This window comes from Haliotis asinina, chromosome 7, assembly GCF_037392515.1.
Source record: "Haliotis asinina isolate JCU_RB_2024 chromosome 7, JCU_Hal_asi_v2, whole genome shotgun sequence".
NCBI lineage: Eukaryota > Metazoa > Mollusca > Gastropoda > Lepetellida > Haliotidae > Haliotis > Haliotis asinina.
In genome coordinates, this window is record NC_090286.1 from 8,268,213 (window position 1) to 8,284,151 (window position 15,939).

At 41.6% G+C, this 15,939-nt stretch overlaps 1 protein-coding gene across 1 annotated transcript in view; it reads right to left on the bottom strand.

The window, feature by feature from the left end:
• The window catches only part of LOC137291829 (potassium voltage-gated channel subfamily B member 2-like), a 228,820-nt gene extending 216,303 nt beyond the window's left edge, over nucleotides 1–12,517 (bottom strand). The window contains exon 1 of the mRNA XM_067823366.1: nucleotides 12,077–12,517. Within this exon, the coding sequence (XP_067679467.1) occupies nucleotides 12,077–12,168 (92 nt within the window). The 5' untranslated portion in view covers nucleotides 12,169–12,517. The remainder of the gene's footprint in view (nucleotides 1–12,076) is intronic.
• Nucleotides 12,518–15,939: the final 3,422 nt, after the last annotated feature.

The following is a 15,939-nucleotide window of genomic DNA, read 5'->3' on the forward strand; positions in this document are numbered from 1 at the left end:
CAAAATCGCATTTACTAAAATCCAACTTTGTTTCCGAAAAGGCTGGATCCCGCTTTGCACCCTTTCAACCCTTAATAAACTCTTCGACACGTGCCAATTAACGGTATTTTCTTCCACAGTCTTGAGACTGATCCCGTGTGCGTTAATTGAAGAACCGACCAAGATGCCAACGGTTCTGGCTCTTACCGAACCTCTTACAAGCCGTTTACCTGAAGCTGCGACAAGGTTGTCAGAAGTCCTGAGTTCTTTGAGAGGCTACAGCCCTGGAAGACTGAGATCAGAGATGGGCTGGTCTAATCAGGCGTCATCTGAGTAGCAAGTGAAGATAGTATCCTTGGAGTCTTATTGAAGAATTCTGGCTGCAAGCTAGCAGCGAAGAAGATTATATGCGGTCGGGTTTTGTGAAAGCAAAAAAAAAAAAACAATGATATGAGAACTTTGGTTTTTTATACCTTGAAAACTGTACATGTGGTGTTTTGTAAACGTTGTCTTTTTGTCTGTGATGTAATTGTAGCGCATAGCTCACTATCAAGAACAGCAAGCGGGAGTGAAAGTAAGGTTTCAGAGAAACCTGCATCCGAATCTAAGAGCATGGGTTTTAGTGTTTTGTGTTGTTGGGTTTTTTTGTTTTTGTTTTTTTTTGGGGGGGTGTTTGTTTTTTTTGTTTTTGTTTTTTTGTTTTTGTTTTTGTTTTTTTTGTTTTGTTTTTTTTGGGGGGGAGGAGGTGCTGTTGTTTTACGCCACACTCGGGAATATTCCATGTGACAGCGGTTTGTAAATAGTGGAGCACCCACATACCTGAAATACAATGACACGTGCAAATCATGTCAGCGAACATGAAAACCCGATTCCGTTTGTCGTCTCTTACGACAAGCAATTTGCATTTCGGACATCAAGTACAATAATTATCATTGAAATACCTGACCGTTTGGTGTAAAGTAAAGAGGCAAATAAAAACAATTTAAAAAAATTCAGTCTGGACCGGACAAGTCAGTTTTTGTCATCATGAAACACGATGACAGAGCATGCGCCAAATAGTGATGATGTCACGTGTTTGCATCCTGCTCATCTGGTGGTACCCGTTAGAAACAAACCAAATACATACTGCTAAACACAACAGTAAACACTCAGTAGAGACACCTCACTGTCGCTGTATATTTGTATATTAATAACGTGATCAGACTTCTCTTATGGCTTTTTTGCGAGAAAAATTGATATTTCAGCATCAAGATGTTTCGTGATTCATTTCGGCTGTGACACACACACACACACACACACACACACACACACACACACACACACACAAACACACACACACAAACACACACACACACACACACACACACACACAAATATTGGTTGTGTGTCCTTTACGTTTTTTGCTGTACGAGTTGCACTGTTCTGTTAGTGAGTCTCGCTGTGACACAAAGTCAATGGTAATACCCTCCCGACAAAGCAGGGGTCTTGGCCAGGGCAATTCTTTGCTTGTAGTAAAAACACAGTTAATTGCAGGCGTGCTCGGGTTACCGTCACTCTATAGTTAACCGTCTGTCTGTGTAGGATTAGCAGAGATAAGCCTGGAAAGCCCACGGTTTCTCTGCCAACAGGCGGCCGAGGCTGCCCCCAGACCTGAGTGCTTCTTTATGGAGCTTTACCGATATATTCAGAGTGCGAGAGTGAGTTTAGTTTTACACCGCTTTTGGCAATATTCCACGAACATCTAGCAGGTGACACCAGACACATATTGTTCTCAGATGGGGAACTGAACCCGGCTCTTCAGCGTGATGAGCGAACGCTTTGACCGCTTGGCTACCCGACCACTATGATAGCTTCAGAGGAGCGGTTCGGGTGATCCACTCGTCTTTAATACTTCTTTCAGTCTACAATAGCGTTATCGCGGGTTCGAATCCCCATTTATGTTTCTGGGTTTGTCAGCAAAGTATTGGGGCCAAACTGGTAGACTTTAGAAGCTACATCACTTCGGACATGCATCATACACACACGCCGTGAAAAAACAAGAAGTTCCGAGTTAAACCCAACACACTCACTAACAAATGCTGAGACTTGATTTTATATCACGTGATGTCACCGTGTCATACAAACACTTATTACGTTTATGTGTGAACATCTCACCGAATATCTCACGGAATATCTCACATGACATCTCACCGAACATCTCACAGAATATCTCACATGACATCTCACCGAACATCTCACAGAATATCTCACATGACATCTCACCGAACATCTCACATAATATCTCACATGACATCTCACCGAACATCTCACAGAATATCTCACATGACATCTCACCGAACATCTCACGGAATATCTCACATGACATCTCACCGAACATCTCACAGAATATCTCACATGACATCTCACCGAACATCTCACAGAATATCTCACATGACATCGCACCGAACATCTCACAGGATATCTCACATGACATCTCACCGATCATTTCACAAAACATCTCACAAAACATCTCACACTGCATCTCACAGGATATCTCATGTAGCATCTCACAGAACATCTCACATGTCATCTCAAAGAATATCTCACAGAACACCTCATAGATTATCTTACAAGGTATCCCACAGAATATCTCACATGCCACCTCACAGAATATCTCACAGAACACCTCATAGAATATCTAACATGTCATCCCACAGAATATGTCACAGAACACCTCATAGAATATCTAACATGTCATCCCACAGAATATGTCACAGAACACCTCATAGAATATCTAACATGTCGTCCCACAGAATATCTCACATGCCAACTCACAGAATATCTCACAGAACACGTCGTAGAATATCTCACATGGCATCAAACAGAATATCTCATATAGCATCCCACAGAATACCTCATATGGCATCCCACAGAATATCGCACATGGCATATCATCCACCATCTCACATGACATCTCACAGAGCACATCACGTGGCACTGTCATAGAATCAAGAAATGTTCAGGTGTTCTGTGAGATGTAATGTGAGGTTTTCTGTCAGGAGGTCTGTGATGGTCTGTGAACTGTACCGAGATATTCTGTGGAATATTCTGTGAAATGTTTTGGTATGTTCTGTGAGGTTTTTGTAGGTCCGGCTTCTCGGATAAACAACATGATTGCAAAACTTAATAACAGACACAATGGGCACACGAAAATGAAACATGATCCCAGCACACCACCTTATTCAGTCTGTAGATACATCATCCCACGATGAACGACCAAAGCGCTCAGAGCTGATAGAATGACAATGATTTTCACCAAATCCTTATCGGGCTCTTGTGCTGGAATTAATCAATGTCATAACACGACACAAGCAGAGAATCGTGATCAGGTATCGTGAAACCACAGTGTGATTAGGACAAATAAGGGAATTATTGTCTCTACACAACAATTAACTTGTGTTCTTGTTTAGAGCGTTATTTATTTCGTGATTCCATCTGTGAAATGGAACATTCCTCCGAAACATATTTTTGTGTGAAACATGAATCTACCAACCCAATATGAAAACATTTATCACATCTGATAATATTATACTGAAATTTACTGTTTTCTGTCTTTCGAATGTTCTACACTGTGGCTGAGGGTACATGGACAATGCCGAGTGATGTTATAAACAGGTGCTGTTTCATATTGAGGGGGCTGGGGGTTGGGGTAGGTGGGAGGGGGTGGTGGTGTTGTTGGGGGGTTGTTGGTTGGTGTATATGTGAGGGTGTGGGTGTGTCCGTACATACCTACGTAGGTTCATGTATGTCTGTGTGCTTGCGCGTGCGAGTGTGTGTGTATGTGTGTTCTATGAACTATATTTAGCATGTGGTAAAAAAGAAATAGCACCATACTGATGGCCACTTGTACTGAATACATGTGTCTGTCTCAATTTAATTTTAGTCGGGTCAGTATAATGAACTTGTATTTCATCTCCATTGACACATTTCCACCGCAAACACATTATTCAACAGATTTCGCGCCCACATTTAACACGCTCTTTCTTTCCTGATAAAAAGACAAGGGGAGAGTTTCGTTCTCTGATTCTGAGATATCTCCAACTTGGCATTGTCCTTGATAACATACCCTATTTCTCTTTCCGCACGCCATATGGCAGCCACGATAAAGGCTCCATTGTTGAGACACAACAAGTAGACACAACAGTCAGTAATGACTTTATGTTGCCGTTGAGTGTTAGATAACGCAGTCTTATGGTCGCATATATGTCGTGGTGTTGCGTCGTCGAGTGTCAGATAACGTAGTCAAATGTCACATATGTGTCACGGTTTTAATCTGACCTTGAGATTTAGAAAATGCACTCTGTGGTCGCACATGTCACGTTGTTATGGAGTTGTGAATTTGGATTGTTCGGTCTCCTGCCACATTTAAGTCAATGTGTCATGTTGTTACGGAGTTGTGTATTGGATTGTTCAGTCTCCCGCCACGTATAAGTCAATGTGTTACTTTGTTACGGATTTGTGTATTGGATTGTTCAGTCTCCTGCCACATATAAGTCAATGTGTTACTTTGTTACGGAATTGTGTATTGGATTGTTCAGTCTCCTGCCACATATAAGTCAATGTGTTACTTTGTTACGGAATTGTGTATTGGATTGTTCAGTCTCCTGCCACATATAAGTCAATGTGTTACTTTGTTACGGAATTGTGTATTGGATTGTCAAAGCAGCAGACAAGTAATGGCAATGCTGTGCAACACTTAAAACAGCAGACAGGCCCTATCACACAACACTCGACACATTAGACAAATCACGTCGCAACGACAAGCCGTCTCCATGAGTTCAATTTTCAAATAACTCGGGGTACTACGCTTTACACGAATTCATATTATTTTCATAAAATTTGACAATAAAACAAAATGACTGACAAATTAAATTACACGTCTATATGGACGAAAATGTCTCTTTCGAAAACGAAATTGAATATTGAATTTCCAGCTGCAATTCCTTCCCTGTCACTATTAAATATTTTGGTTTCTATGACGATCTGTCCGGAAACGAAACCCGACGTCTTATCTAGACTGCCATGTTGTAGTTTTTCCTCGTAGCGCAACAAGTACGATAATCCGGTGTAAAGATAAACTTGGATACTGTACACCCCCGACTTCTCATTAACCTCCATGGGTGAGTTATTGACACCAATTACTTTCAAATATTCTGGCGCACGAGACGAAAGAAACATCATCAAGATGGAACGTTCTCAGAGAAAAAAGTTGTTTTCGTTTAATATTATTTGACTTGCAGAAAATCTGCCATCTTGAAACTTTTCATCACATTTCCGGATGTGTAGAACAAAATATTCATCATCAAAATTCTTCAAACACTTTCAGGAATCTGATAAATTAATGTATTTGATAATTAATCTGAACATAAAATGAAAAAAAATATTCCCCGTATACTTCTAATTATGAAAATGCGGGTGACAAATATTGTTAGAGATCGATTTTATGCAACACGTATTCATCAATGGATCACCATTTAAATATGTCAGCTACGACAGCGAACATTATTTTGTGTGTGCATTAACACATAGCAAACTGTTATTAAGGTGAGAAATTAGAAACCATAAAATAATGGTAATTAATCATCTTTTGTATAATTGTTTTTTTGCAGTTTAACTCATTTTGTATGACGTCACAATGCCACGTCCTTTTTTATATCTACACAATTTTATCTTTTCTGTTAAATATTTTTTTAAAAATGTATTCTTTTCAATGCGTCAAACACTAAAGAAACGCCGAGATATAATCTAATAATTGGCACACTCCGCACACGAGTTTCACAAGTCTTTCATAATCGTTCACAGCTGTATCAAGTTCCTAGTTGTGCCTTGTAAAATCCTATAGCGATTAATTTTCAAATTGCAATAAGTAGACGTCGTTGTGTATCATTTTACAAACCCTTTGTCCCGAAGGAAATCAGGATGTGAAAGATTAAAACACATGCTAAACGAGAATAAAGCAATATTATTCAGAATGACCAGAAAAATAAACTAATCGATTTGACTGTTGGCGTGTTCTGGATATTGTTTCTCAAAGCGTAGATGATAATGCGGATGTAATATGGGCAATGTAACAGTAAAATTTACATGCATAGCACACTGTAACTTGTGGTAAAATGTAACATGCTAAAATTCCGCAAAATGTAAATAAAATGTAACAGTGAAATGTTGCTTATTGTTAATTGAAGATGCAACATTAGTGTACCTTGCACTGATTATATCTTATAGTATTCTGTATCTTATGCTGAAGTGTAACTCTGTAAAATGGAACTTATATACTCTTTAAAAAAAGTAGGGGAACCCGAACTCTGATGTGTGATAGAAAAAAAACCATGCAGGAACCTTAGAATGACGTTCATCTCGTGTATGCAGCATCATTTCACGTTATCACCACACGCAAACACGATCCATGGAAAGCACGTGCACAACGTGGGAGCATGGAGTGTCGTACACGTGCATGGGATATCATTATGAATTTTGTAGTTTTTCAGGCAGGTCGATACATCACTGTAGACCATTTTTTACGATAATTTTCTTGCACCTGTGCATGGTCAGTGTTTTCAGGGTCAAATCACACACTACTGACTGAAAATTGTAAACCTGAAATTTTCATGTCATACTCCAGTCACCTAACAAGGGGGATAACTGAACGAACAGGTTTGCTTTGAATGAAATCCATATGGCGATGCATTCTCAAAACATTTATTATTATTGTATCAACATTGATTTAATCCCATATATCTCCCAGTCGTACACTGAAAGTTCAGTTCCCCTGCTTTTAAGAGTATAGTACATTGTAACTCATGGTGAAATGTAACGATGTAAGATGTAAATTGTAGTACAATGTATCTTATTGTAAAGTCTAAAACTTTAAAATGCAACTTAGACTTACAGTAGACTGTAACTTGTTGGGGGTATCAATGTGAGATGTAACACTTCAAAATGTAACTAACAGTACACTGTAACTGATGGTAAAGAGTAACAATGTAAAATGTAACAGTGTAACGTATGGCTAAATGTAACAGTGTAACTTAAGGCTAAATGTAACAGTGTAACCTATGACTAAATGTAACAGTGTAACTTATGGATAAATGTAACAGTGTAACACGACTAAATGTAACAATGTTAAGGTAATTATAGTTAAATTGAACACAGAGTAATATACCCTATGATAACACAATCTGGCCACTTGCATTCCTCACCCTTCAACTGGTGTCTCACGTAATCTGCATCAATCTTCAACTGATGTCTCACGTAGTCTGCCTCACCCTTCAACTGATGTCGCACTAGTCTGCCTCACCCTTCAACTGATGTCGCACTAGTCTGCCTCACCCTTCTACCCATGTCTCACGTAGTCTGCCTCACTCTGGTACTCATGTTTCACACAGTGTACCTTCTTCTGATGTCTCACACAGTCGGCCTTATCCTTCTACTCACGTTTCACACCGTGTACCTCACCCTTCTAATGATATCTCACACAGTCGGCGTCATCCTCTACTAATGTCTCACAGAACCGGCCTCATCCCTCTACTGATGTCTCACACAGTCGGCCTTATCCTTCTACTCACGTTTCACACCGTCTACCTCACCCTTCCTCTGATGTCTCACACAGCCAGCGTCACTCCTCTCATGTCTAGGCGTTGTATCTGCGTTGTTCTTTTGGCCATCATCCTGCAATGCCCCTCCAAGTAGTGTGTAATCTCAAACTGCCGTTACTGAGCGCTGTGCTGTTAGAAACCGTAATATGATTGAAAGTCTGTGTACAGGAATTGGCTTATCACTGTAATTGAATTGAGTGTGTGTCTGTAGGTCTACCTAGACAACATGGGGCACTCTGGCAGATCACATTCTCGCGCCACCGTCTCTTTCTCCACATCAAGCCCAGTATGCTCAGTAATAACTCATAGCCTACCGAACTTGTCTCTGAGACCCGTATATTCAAACACAGCCCCGAGCTTTCTCAACTTGTCTCTAAGAACCTTAGACTCATTCACCGCCCCTTGCCTACTGAACTTGTCTCGGACACCCACATGCTTAATCTTAGCCTCTATCCTTCTGAACCTGTCTCAGAGAACCGAATATTCAATCACAGCCAGTGGCCTTCTGAACTTGTCTCAGACATACGTAGGTTCAGTCACAGCCCCTGGCCAAGTGAACTTGTCACTGAGACCCGTATGCTCAATACCCAGGCCTACCGAACAGCATGCTCGATCCGATCACAACATCTGGCCTAACGAAACCTATCTGGCCTATCTTTGGGAACTGTGTGCTCAGTCATAGAACCCGGCTCACTGAACATGTCTGCAGAGAACCGCATGTTCGATCCGATCACAACATCTGGCCTAGTGAACTCTCCTCGCAGAACCGCATGCTCGATAACCACATATGATCCACTGACTTTTGTCACTGAGAACAGTGAACCCACATGTTCGCTCACAAACCCTGACTGTCTGAACTGTGTGGTGCGTTGCGCCGTTACGCCTGACCTACAAAATGTTTGTCCAGTTTCGAAGAGCCATATACACAATCCCAATCCCTGACTTGTGCCATCCCGAAGATCCCAGTCAAAACCCAGATGCTTCAAAGGGTTAGCTTGAATTCCAGTCATTCTTAATGGATAATACGTGATGACGCAGCGATATTAGACTTTACATGATCCAACTCCAGATACAATGGAATAATTGATCTTAACTGATCTGTCATGATCATTTCCTTATCAAACAAGATCAGGCAGCAGCTATATTTAGCATATGTCTACAAATCTACACGTCATCACTTGCGAGATAGATACCGACACGCACAGAGTATTTGCTCGGTCTAATTTCTCTTACAACTTACAAAACCGCCCGAATCAGATATTCTTAAATTTTTTTTTTTTTTTTTTTTTTTTTTTTTGCTTGTTTTTTCAAAGGAATCGCCTGTATGTACATTATGGTGATAATGGTAGTTTAAATATGACACATGTGCACTTGTTGACTGTACTGGTAATATTCCGCAGCCGCGCTATCTACAATATATATACTGCGTGCGTCGGATATTCATATAGCTTCCAGTTATTGTATACATACAAACGGTCAAAGTGTTCGCGTTTGTAAAACAAAACGCAACTAAAAACACTAATTCGTTCCGTCATTCATAGACATTCTTCGAATTTCTATTCCAATTTCATCACCATGGTGTGTTCTCCTCTATCATTTTCAGACATGCCTTACTTCAAATATTGGCATCTCTCACTTGCTATATATCAGAGAATTTAGCGACCCATTCCTATATTACTCATGGCTATTTTTCTCTTTACACAAAACGGAATGCGTATTTGTGCATGGATTGCTGAATACCAATTCTAACCAGCATCTTCAAAGTTACATTTTCTTAAGATATACAAGCAGATTTTACTTGACACAAGGGCATCTCCTACAAATCACACATACATGTCCTACTTACCTAAAGGGCATGTCTTACTAAACACACAGGCACGCTTTACTAACAACACAAGCATGTCTTACAAAACACAAAGGAAGTCAAGCACCTGTGTAGGATACTATTTACGTGACGACATGTGAGATACATGTAGAAATAAAAACAATGACTTCTCTTCAAGCTTTTTGTGACATCATAATCACAGGTCAGGTAAACTATCGACCTGGATTAACATAAATGGTTAATAGAAATCTGACAGAAAATTGGCAAACGGTGGTAATTTTCAAAGACGTCAAACCTACGAATATCGAAGGCCGAAATATGTCTGATTCGATGTAGACATTCAAACAAAACTGGTAAGGGGCAAGCACACGGACGTGTAAGCGAATGAATATTTGATTGAAAATGTACTGAGTCGCATTGCCATAGTACCATTTTCTGTAAAGAAGACATAAAAGTGAGTGAGTGAGTTGTGTTTTGCGCCGCTTTTAGCAATCGAAACCGGACTTTCGATGTGACGAGCGAGCGCTTTAACCGCAAGCCTACACCACCGCCCAAAATATAATTGGTATTTTGCTGACACAAGACACTCCTGTGTGTGGGGAGTAACAATGTTAAAGAATCGATAAGGTGTTTAGCTATAATAGAGCAAAACTCCATAGCACGAATCCAACGCTGCCGTATTCATATGTTTATGAATCACCAAGTTCCTGCTTTACGGACATCAAAATGTTATGACGTCACAGCAGAGTCCTGGCATGACGGAAATGAGACTCTATGTCGTAACAAGATATGAATAATTTTCGGGTTATCGTAAGTCCTGACAAGACGGAAATGAGACTGTATGTCGTAACAGGCTGTGGATATATTTCGGGTTATCGTATGACATCAGACAGCTTTGAGACGCTACGACGTAAAAACACGTGAACAATTTCCGGGTTATCGTATGTCCTGACATGACGGAAATTAGACGCTGTGACGTTACGAGACATAAACATATTGCGGGCTATCGTATGTAACCAGACGACAACTATGAAAAGCTATGACGTAACGAAACATGATTTATATTGCTAGTAAATCTTGACAAGGCGTAGCAGGACAGGGATATATTTTTGGTTTGTCTTGTCCCAACAAGACGACCACAAGATAACAAAACCTGAATATAATTTCGATTAATGTCTTGACTTCACTGACGAAGTAAAGATTTCATGATAAAGTTTGCATCCCATAGCCTTGAAACCCTTTGTCAGACCAGCGCTCGAAAGAACGTTATCCACGAGACGTCCAATTATTGTTATAACTAAAATCGAAAATATTGCTATGCAATGAGCACTGAGAATGTACATACAATGATAACAGTGTGACTTAGGCCATGAACAATTGTGAACTCGGGGCCGTTAAGAATGGATGATGGTGCTGCTGAAGAGCATGAAGTTGCTACAGTAAACTGACCATGATGGACACAGCTGACGCATCAATGATGTCCGTTCGGGACACTTGCAGTCCACACCTCATCCCTCAAACCCAGATTCTAATCAGGGTCCATTAGCAAAGGCACACACGCCTTTATGAATATTTTGCCAGTCTTCAAATACGTTTATGTACCTGTCATGTACCTTTTCATAATTAATGTATACCGGTAATTGTTGTATACCGGTAATTGTTGTATACATAATTGAGATGACTGTGTGGCTTGATGTATGTAATGTGACTAATATGACAGATATCATTATTATGATCCTGTTATATACTACACCTGCAATGTCCTCAAGTCAATGTATAATCTATCTGTAATCACAAAATGTCCAATAGATGACCTCTACTTGCAATGTCTTAATGTCAGTGTTTTAATCTACCTGAAATTGCCATATGTCATAATTATGTTACGTCCCAGTGTCAATTTTATGATCTACCTGTAACTGTAGACTATTAGATCAGTCTTCTACCTGTATTAATTAAACTGCATTATTACCATCTACCTGTAAGGAATCAAATGACATCATCATCTACATATCCGATTTATATACACAGGTCATAATATATGATCATATGATCATATGATCACTTAAACAGAAACTGTAGTGTGTACCTGTACGAAACATGCTTCACTACTTGCTGTCCAACAACGCTTACAGGTAAGTGCAGAACACACAACCAACATTTGTCTTTGAGTCATGTATTGTTGGTGAACAACAACTCGGGTATTCTGTAAGAAATGATAACGTAGCAGAGATGGCATTTGCCTTTAGACCCCTAAACCACCATGGGCATATTCAGTGCTAAACAGACACGCTGAAACCCGAATGAAAGGTATCGTTCTAAAACACGTCTCCCCCGTCACTCACGTCAAAGGACAATCGGCCTGTGGTTGAAAAGTAACGACCAGTGTGGACTTCTGCATCTAGCAATCTAGAGACATTGAAGGATATCGTCAACAGCACCGCGCGAAAAGATGTCAGGTGTCAGGTCAGGTGAGGTCAGGTGTCCATGACAAAGTATATTGTTATATCTACACTGGACATCCAAAAGAGCAAGTAGATCCCCTTCCTCTACCATCCCATGTTGGGTCACCCAGAGATTCATTGGAGATGAATAGAGACAGGTGTTGTAATCGAACTGAAAGTAATTCTAGGCAACTTACCTGGCATTTTCAGCGATGGACTTTCGGCGATATTCCGATATAATCCGTAAGTTCTCGAGAAGCATCGCATGTGACTTGTCTATGTGCTTCATAGTGGCGTGTGCTCCCTCCGGTGCATGGGCGGGAAAGGTAGACGCCACATTAAGGGTATTCCAGGGTGTTTGGAGGGAGCAGAAGCGACATGACCATGCCTACTTCTGCCTCACAACATTGTGGTCGACGCTTCGACATAATCCACACACGAGAAGTTTCTTCAGTTTCTTCAGGAACTAGGAGACTGAAACACAGACGTCACTCAACACAGTGCTACCATGAGCAGACGTCACTCACTTGAGTATATCCTCACTCATCAATGACCAGACCACATCCTTAGTAGGCATGTGCAGCTTCCTGTCTGCCGATCTCTTTCAGGGACGGCCCTAACTACCTTAGTCGAGGCGACGTCGCCTGACCCATCGTCGCTTAAACACACATCAATGGCCGTCTGCTACAACTGTCCGCCAATCGCCCAGGGCTTTTGCCCTTTCACATAAAAACAAACCCATTGCGTTTTCCTCCCTCCAGCCACCTTTATAGACTGAGCGGAAAAGAAGTTTCGCGAAGCGCCAGCTGGCTTGTTATCAATTACATTTACTTATCAATCCTTCATTAAAGACCGAAGCTGCAGTGTTCTAGGCAGGTGGGCCGCGGAGTGTTCTTTCACCTGTGGATGTTCATTAATTCAGTTCGCGAATCACATGCCGTATTACGGTAATATTGTCCACCAGCTAAGCGTTACCTTGTTGTATTGCGCTACAGTTTCAACTGCAAACGAAGGATCGTGGGTCGATGAGGGCACGGATGGACATATTGCGTGCGGAAACCCACTGTGACCACAGAACACGGATCACATCACATAGTTTCAGTCTCAGATGACAGAAGAATATTCCTCGGTACGAGATATTCGGTTTACCTGATGCGGTCTGTCAACTTATTCAGAGTTGATGCAACTTTCGACGCATATCGCGCTTAGGTAATGTACCAGACGGTTGGCGCGTGTTCTCTTCAGAACTGTCAAAGCACATGGTAGAAAGTTATCCGTCACGCTGCGAGAGAGTGAGAGGATGTTGGCGTGCTGTTGCAATCATTCCGCCAACAGTGAGACAGGCATCAAGCCTACCTCTCACCCGCTCTGTGTTAGAGTAAGTACTACGATCCCAGTCGCCACTTCACATTGTTGCCCTGCCCGTATTAATATAGCTATTGATCTGACAGCGGGCAGCTGCTTTCAGACGATTAGAGTTATCTCCCTTGTTTGATGAGCGCATGTCGCGACAATTAATTGTGATGGGACTACTTATAAATGCTAACTGTAACGGCATGAGGGAGAGATGGAGGTGTTGTGGCTAACGATGCCGGTGACGTCTCCCCATGGGACTGACGTGACCGGGTGACAGGGTTTGAATGCAACAGGTGGCGTGGGCTTGATGAGACAGCTGATGCCGCTTGCTGTAGACACTGGATGGAGTTGTGCACTCATACGTCTATGTCCCTAAGACTTAACACACGTGCTGCTGGTAGACTTACAGACAATCCGTAGTGTTTGTTTAGGCGAGTAGACTCGCTATCTAGTCGCATGAAATATCAATATATATGATATGGTCAAAGTGAACCTGACTATCCAAGGCCTTACATCTGCCGGATGCTCACACGCAATGCAATCTGTCGCAGGTGAGTGGATCAAAAATAGATTCTTGTTATTGATTGAATAAATCGCGAACATTGCATCATCTGATCTGTACATATGTTTTTATTCAACAAATGTATTGTTGGTAAGTGCAACACCCTACTGTCATGTGTTTCTCTGACAGCGATGTACATGGGTTCATCTCTCTCTCTCTCGCTCGCTCGCTCTCTCTCTCTCTTTCTCTCTCTCTCTCTCCTCTCTCTCTCTCTCTCTCTCTCTCTCTCTCTCTCTGTGCGTGTGTGCGTGCATGCGCGCAATAATATATATTACCAGTGATGAAACTACTAGCTGAAAAATTTCAATTTGATAGTTCGTTCCACTAAGTCACCTTTCCGAAGTTTTGACAAGGATCACACAGTCGACGTCGGGTCTGTTTTATCCCTGTGACAACCGAGGCAGGGCAACAACAAGTACCATCTTTAAGGCCTGTTCGAGGAACGGTACGGTAGCCTGGTGGCTAAAGCGCGCTCGTCACGTCGAAGACTCGGGTTCGTTTCCCTACATGTGTACAATCTGTGAAGCCCATTTCTGGTGTCCCCGCTCTTAACTTGCTGGAATGTTGCTATAATCGCTGTAGAACCACTCTCTCTCACTCACTTCTGTTCGGACCTTCTGCACAACAACCAGAAACCCTATCCACCACACAATGCGGGGGTCATTAAGGTAGAAACTGAATCAGTTTTCAGTGATCCGTCAGTCACATCTTGCTTTTGGCCTTCCATCACTTGTGCAATCTAGATATTCCCAATCACATTAACCGTACTTCTCATTTATTGGTTTGGTTCCAGGCGACAGACTATGACTCAGGTCATGAAAACAATGTGGTTTTTTATTGGACGGTCATCTATCGTTGTAGAGATGGTGTGCATGGCAAAAGGTCCCAATGAGAGGTTGTGCTTGACAAGATCTTGAAATACGGAGCTTTGATATACAGGACTGTTATATAGGATTGTGATATAAAGGTTGTGATATATAGGCTGTGATTAGTACAGGTGTGATTAGGTCGTTGTAGATAGCGTGGTGATGGGGTTGTGACAGACGGGGTCGTGTTAGATGGTGTCGTGATATGTAGCAGCTGTGTTGTGATGGATGAGGTCGTGATGTATAGGGTCGTCACGGGGTAGTCGTAGTGTCACGAATGACGTGATGTCTAGTGTCATGATAGATAGTGTCATGACAGACGCTGTTGTAATAGATGGGTCACGATAGATGGTGTCATGATAGACTGTGTCATGGCACAGTGCGTCTTTATACAGGTTGTCATGATACATGACAGGTAGCGTGATGATGGAAGGGGTCATAGTAGAATGGATCACGGAAGACTGTGTCATGATAGGAAAGGTCATGGTAGATGGCGTTATGGTAGAAAGGATAGTGTCAGCTGGTGTCATGGTATATTGGGTCATGACAGACGGTGTCATGGTAGAAAGGATCGTGATAAACGGTGTCATGGTCGAAAGTGTCACGGTAGACGATGTCATGGTAGAGAGGGTCACGATAGACGGTGTCTTGGTAGAAAGGATCGTGGTAGACGGTGATATATATATATATACACACACACACACACACACACACACACCTATATATATATATATATATATATATATATATATATATATATATATATATATATATATAGACACACACATACACACACACGTACACAAAACATACATACATACATACATACATACATACATACATACATACATCGTACTCCGATATCGTATATAGGATATTTATATAGCGCACATATCCACGCACTAGTGTATGCTCAAGGCGCTGGTATTTTTCCCTCGTTCACTGGATGTCAATCTCAACAGCACATCGTATTTCAAACTCAACTCCCTGGGGAGTATACAGTTTTTGCTGCCACTAGGCCCACCGAGTTTATTGTGGCTCTCTCATCCTAACAAGGTACCCAATTGACAGCTGGGTGGACTGGGACACGTAATCACAGCACTTTGTCCAAGTTTACTGCACGTTTCACAAGGTACCCAATTGACAGCTGGGTGGACTGGGACACGTAATCACAGCACTTTGTCCAAGTTTACTGCACGTTTCTCAACCGGCAACTAGGTGTATGCACGTGTTTGTGTGGCCACCATCTGGTCATATATACCAACGGATTCGTGGG